The sequence below is a fragment of the Choristoneura fumiferana genome, chromosome 24 (assembly GCF_025370935.1).
Source record: "Choristoneura fumiferana chromosome 24, NRCan_CFum_1, whole genome shotgun sequence".
Lineage (NCBI taxonomy): Eukaryota > Metazoa > Arthropoda > Insecta > Lepidoptera > Tortricidae > Choristoneura > Choristoneura fumiferana.
The window spans coordinates 1,218,823-1,225,399 of NC_133495.1; the positions used below are offsets into that span (position 1 = coordinate 1,218,823).

General features: G+C 39.5%; 1 protein-coding gene across 1 annotated transcript in view; it reads left to right on the top strand.

The window, feature by feature from the left end:
- The first annotated feature begins 5,078 nt into the window (after positions 1 to 5,078).
- Positions 5,079 to 6,577, top strand: part of LOC141441897 (uncharacterized) — a 13,873-nt gene continuing 12,374 nt past the window's right edge. The window contains exons 1-2 of the mRNA XM_074106790.1: positions 5,079 to 5,120; positions 5,780 to 5,896. Coding sequence (XP_073962891.1) covers positions 5,079 to 5,120; positions 5,780 to 5,896 — 159 coding nt within the window. The remainder of the gene's footprint in view (positions 5,121 to 5,779; positions 5,897 to 6,577) is intronic.

Sequence of the window (6,577 nt, forward strand, 5' to 3'; positions counted from 1 at the left end):
ACCCTTGATGCGTGGCTTTACTGGTATGTCCATGAGGCACATGTGCTGTATGACCAGTGATGTAAATAATGGAGTTGTTCTTTCAATAAATAATAAACTTTATTACATACATTATAATAATTATTTTTATTCTTGGACCACATTTAGATTAACAATGAAAATTGCTACGGGAATATTATATTACCTTATCATTACTATGGCGACGTGTCAAAAGAACGCTGCACATTGCTTCGGGACAGAGAACTTGTTAATTTGCGGAACCTCATATAAATTGATAACAATATTTTTTACTTTACTTCTTCGCTACGAACCGTGCCCCACAACTACGTCCATGTGAAATATCTATACAATAAATTTACATAAACGCCCGCTCTCTTTCTCTTCCATGTAAAACAATATGTTATTATGTATGTATAGTATATGTCACACAAGCTAGACTAGCTGTCACAAATACCTACTATATAAATATAACTATTATTAGGTATTGTGTGATATATATATTATTTCATGTAGGAGGAGGGAGGTGGAGGAGGGCGTGTACTGCATGTTATTATATTATGTAGGAACGTATCACATAGATCTAACTGTGCCGCACGGTTGACAGCAGAGAAACCTAGGGCAAAATTAAATACTGTAGGTTCTAGAAACTGACTAACAGTCAAGCTCAAAAAAAAATATTTGCTTGGTACGGTTGGCTTGTTGATTGACTGGACAGCGGGCATATTTAACTTGTATCACAGTTTATACCTTTTTTTTGTTCTCAAAGTATTAGCTGAATCTAATGCCGACGTTGTTTACTAGCAGACCTGACCCCCTGATTCTGATAATTATTCTCAAACGCTGTCTAATGCGACATACTGCATTTTACTTACCCCAAAGAAAAGATTGTATGGTAGAACTGCAACTGTCACAGGCGGAACGGCAGTAATGGGCCTGGTAATTGCAGCCTGCTCGCGTGCTTGGACAGATGAGAGGAATAAAGCAACATAATAATTAAAAGAAACTGGAATTAATCAAAATACCACGCACAGGACTTATCACGCTAACACACACGAGTAATATTTACCTCGATGTTTCGGCAACATTACAGTGGCCGTGGTCACGAGTAGACTGAAGTGTGGGGTGTCTGTGTGGATTTACTGTACCAGCGGGAAAATTACAAATTAATTATACCCACTGCCCGGTCAACCAGACTAGTTAGCCGTAGATCCTACAGGCAAAGAGCGCTCAAAAAGTAGCAAAGTAAATACATTCCCTTTTTACTCTTAGTATTTGAGGACATGTATAGTTATTTTCACACCTCTCCTTCAGAAAAGTAACTTTTCCTCCCTGACGAGAGGGAGCAAAGTGGAACTTTTCTGTTCAAGGCTTTTCTAAGTATTTTATTGCAAATGCAATTTTTTGAAGTTGATAATTGTAAAGCCACGCCATTTTCTATGCTGGTTGTTCTTTAATAATATTTAGAATTTACTTTTTTCAAGTTTCTTAATGCTCGGTGTGAAAAGTTGTATGAGCGACTCGGGAGCAAAATTATTTTCATCTTGTGCGTTAACACTTGAATCCCTCATTACGCTCAGGATTCTACTTTAGAATCCTTCGCTACATTCTGGATTCAATGTACGCCCTCGCCGTAAATACACCATTTTGCTCCCTTGTGACACAATAGTTATTTGTGTCACAAGGGAGCAAAATGGTATAGAAAATGACGTGGCTTTCCAATTATCAACTTAAAAAAATTGAATTTGCAATAAAACACTTAGAAAAGCCTTGAACAGAAAAATTGTACTTTGCTCCCTCTCGGTAGGGAGGAAAAGTTACTTTTCTGAAGGAGAGGTGTGAAAAAAACTATTTGAGCATTTTTAAATAAAGTTTGTACATTTGATTTGCGACTCCTATTTGTGATAAAAAATTGCAGGTATGTAGAGTGAACGATACTGAGTCGTAGTAACATAGTCTCTCAAAATGTCCCAATTGGTTTGTATGGAAATTTCCTGTTTTGTTAAATTGTTACCAAAACTATGGATTTGCGGTAACAAAAAAGGAACTTTCCATACAAATTAATTGGGACATTTCGGGAGACTATGTTATTTAAACTCAGTGAACGATTCACTCTATCTACCTGTAAATTTTTCCCAAATCGGAGTCGAAAAAATCAAATGTACAAACTTTTTTAGAAATGCTCATTTTAGCACTGTAGCTTGCTGTGACAAAGTACCAAACTGTTCAGCTACCTATGAGCTTGACTGCTTCGAATTGGGTTTGATGCAACATCTGTCTCCGATGATGACGTGTCAGCTAAACTGAACGTGCCCGTAGTCTGCAAATACGACGGACTATTTGCGGTAGTTCTAGTTCCTTCACAAGACCTTGAAGAAAGAACTGCGTTATTTTTCCGCCTTTGTACCTTTGCAAGAACTGAAGATGCTACTGCGAAAGGAACAAAGACAAAAAAATAAACGCAGTTTTTCCTTCTAGTCTTGTAAAGGAACTAATGCAAAAAAAACGCAGTAGTTCCATCGCACGAACATCCAAAGGAAGCACTGCCAATAATCCAGTACGCACGACTACAAGCCTGCTGGATCGGATAAAAATCCTAGCAGATAATACTTACAATAGGTAGTTATATGATACGAATTGACAACTGTTTTCGACTCGAAGGTAACAAAGGGAGTGTAGATGATTTTGGAACTGCTCGTAGTCTTCTGCTGATTGTGCCAAATCATCCGTTATGATTATCCTAACAAAATCAATTTATAGAGATATGGAGGTACAAAATTAGCACGGGATAGTTTTTTACCGCAATTTGATACCAGTTATCGGCGAGTGGGTGAACGTTTGCTGTTATGTAAGTATTTCGTAAGTATTTATTTATACCTATAAAGGCAAAACATGGCCTAAAAATGCATGAGATTTGGCAAACATACAATTGGAATTATGGAATACTCCTTGAGGATCACAGAGGTGCAAGAAGTTTTTTTTAATTCGAATACCTACACTACAGAATAGATTTTTTCTTCAACGGGAGCGAAGCCGCGGGATTAAGCTAGTAATTATATATACGAACTGAGAAATCCAGATGCAGAAGCCTAGATAAACTCTTCGTCAACTCTTTTCATGGTTAGCAACTTATTAATAATTGATATTAGCAGCTTATGATTACTAATTCTCTACCAAAAGTCTTGCCACAGAAATTGAGTGATGATGATGATGATAATTAGGGTAGTAAACTCTGTATGCTTTTTATTACCTCTTTTGATAGAAAGAGCTTACACGAAGCACTGTTCATAAAATATTAGGTATGTCTAAAGGCACTGTTATACATGCTCGTTACTAGTAACATGCTTATAAGAATGCTTATGAGCATGCTCATGGACTGAAGCAAACGCGTTCACACTTGCTTATTACCTTTCCCCCTTCCACCCCGTCTCGAGCTTGCCACTAATAAGCATGCTCGATAGTAGCATGTCCTGTTCACACATGCTACTAGCTAGCATTTGCTTAATAGTAGCATGCTTTCTTGCTACTAAAGAGCATGTGTAACAGTGTCTTAAGGGACTTTGGCCTTACGGATGCCCTTGATAAACTTGATTGCCTGTGCATTCCTGTGCGTGTCGTACAAGTGACTAAGAGCCCTGGTGGCAGCGCTCTCTATTGCCAACTACGAATTCCAGCTCTCGGCGTGGAAGGTAAGGACAAACCACCGCACTATTTTCCCAAGAAACTCGTCCTGTACATTTGCTACCGATTTTCAACCGACGACCATGACCACATTAGCAAGAGTAGTAACTACGAAAAGTAACTATAAATATAACCTGAATAATAGCAAGACCATCAACCAAGACAAGAAACCGTGGTCAGAATCTTGGTAATTTCTCAATTTATCGTACACATATTATGAACACTTGAAAGGCGTTTGGCTCGTATTATAATATGCGAACAGTTATACAAGACCCTGCTTCTAATTATCAATAAAATACCTATAAATTTTATAGGTCGTAGTAAAATTTTCGAGTAAAGTACAGTTGGTACAAAATTTCGTGACTCGATAAAAAAATGTGAATATTACTCGAAGGAGTACCCCGATCGGGTAGCTAAGTGTCGCAATAGACTTTCGCTAGCTGGCGCTGTCTATTTGAGTGTGTGCGTGAGCTCCTAGTGTCCGTATACGGCCGCAATTGACGTTCAAAGTAAAGCACCTCGTTTGCGGCTTTGGCGGAATATTTCATTTCGAGTGTGGGGTCAAAAAATCGGTTACGCTTAGATACTCCCGCCACTAGTTTTTGGTGAAATAATTCTTCATAATTTACGAAAAAAACCTGAAAAAAGGAACTATTGATAACAGCGCCATCTAACGGGACATTGCTCATGAGCTAACCAGGAGCAAACCCCTTAAAAACAAGGACCCTTATTTAGGTTAAGATTTTTTAACTAGTCACATTCAATTTAATTCCCATTTGAACTCAGTTAACTTAAAGAGTTGGCCACTAGATTCTTTTCTTTTTTTAGATTTTTTAAAAACCTGGTTTGTTTTTTTTTTATTTATGTTTATTTCACACTTTTTTTGATATTCAAAATGTTAGATTAAGGGGCTGTTCACCATCCTTGATTAGCGTTAAACGGTTAAATGTGATTTCGTCTCCGTTTATTCGAAGAAACAAATAGAGACGGCATTACACCTAACCCAGTTAACCTAATCAATGGATGGGAAACAGCCCCTAAAACTAATAAACCCAAATATATTTACAATGGGTTTATTATTAGCTTTCATTTGATAGCCTATTCGATAAGTTTAAATTTTTTTTTTTTTGGAAACAATTTGCGCCAATATCCGTAATTTTGATTTTTTAAGAATTTCATGTACCCAGTGTCACTAGCGTCATAAAGACGAATCGAATGACGTATTTATCAAAATCGGATCAGCCGTTGAGTAGTTACGAGAGGAAATAGGAATAGACATACATACATACATACGGTTCAAACACATAACCCTCCTTTTCGCAGTCGGGTAAAAAGTGACAATTAAGTATAATTGTAGCAGTTGTAACGTTGTGGTACGGGGCCAGGGTGTTGCGGGTGTAATGGGTGGATGTAACACGCCTACCAAACCAGGTAACTTGTTCGTTTGCTACCTATGTTACAATAGTACATTGTGTCTAAAGGGCGGTAAATAAGGAAATACGAACGAGATTCTATTAGAAGCCCGAAGTCGAAGACTGAGGGCTTTAATGAGTCGATGTTCGTAATTCTAGTACCGCCCGTGCGACTTACAATGTTTTCATCACATTTGAGAGTAATTTATATTTGTAAAAGAAAAATATAATTGTTCCAAAATATTGGCGATACCTTAGGCTGTGCTCTGGCAGCGCCGCCCTCCCCTCCCCCTCCCTCAGCATGGCGCCGCAACGTGCGTGTGCACGTAGACCATGTAGTCCTGCAGCAGAGCGCGCGCACGCGCACGCGGCACGGCGCAGGGCGCAGCGCCATCAGTACGGGCACTGACTCATGCGACCGACCAAGGGCTTCATAAAAGAAAATGTGTACGCGCAGTTACTCATGCGACCGACCACGGGTTTCATGACAAGCACATTAAGGTCGAGGGTTTATTTGGGGGTTGCAACCAAGGTAGCCTTGCAACCTTGTGGCTGGTTGTTGGCTGTAATACGAGCAAGTGTGATGAAAAAAAACTTGCGTAGCTCCGTATATTTACACTAATAACTTACTCCTCGACGTGGTCGTAATCAGAATCACAAACTAATTAGTAAATATTTGTACATTGTAGGTGGCGGACTTTGGTCTGGCGCGCGCGGAGCTGGCGCCCGACGACCCGGCGGACGCGCTGCGCGTGCAGGCCAAGCTGCCCATCAAGTGGACCGCGCCCGAGGCGCTCAAGTACAACGTACGTACCGAGCACCGTCCACCGTCCACCGCGACACTGACAAACCCGGTTTACACCTGCAGGAAATATCGTGCTACAGGCAATATTACCCTAGTAAAAGAGAACAAGTAGGTTCACTACGAACAAAAGTACATCGCGCGGCTGTAATGTGTGCGCACGCACCCGCCGCACGCACACACTGATAATTTAAAGGATTAAGTTTTCTTTATTCAAGGCTGCCGCCCGTCGGTGACGTATGTTTCGATCTCAGCTCGCTCGTCTTGCGCTCGCTTCGCGAGATGATCACCTTTTACGTTCGCGTACTCGTACTTACGTGTTTTTGTAATGTGATAGTTTCGTTCGTGCATGGACACATAAAAAGTAATAGATACCTTACTACCTATAAACAAATAGTTATAGTATTATGTGTAGGAAGGAAACTTGAGTAGTATGTACACAGTTGCCATCGCCATTTCGGCGAATTTATAAATAATATTTTTAAATTTAGATAAAATAATAATTATAGAGCGTCAAAGAATCTGTTTCTCTAGACACAGATATTGGACAATTTTAAGTTAACTTTCATACTAAATTATTTGCCGGTAGTAATTAATTAATCTAAAATAGACATCGACAACCCTCAGCGTCCGCGCCGGAGTAGGCAATTAAGTCTCCTAAAAAGGGTCGGAGTGTGCATACTTT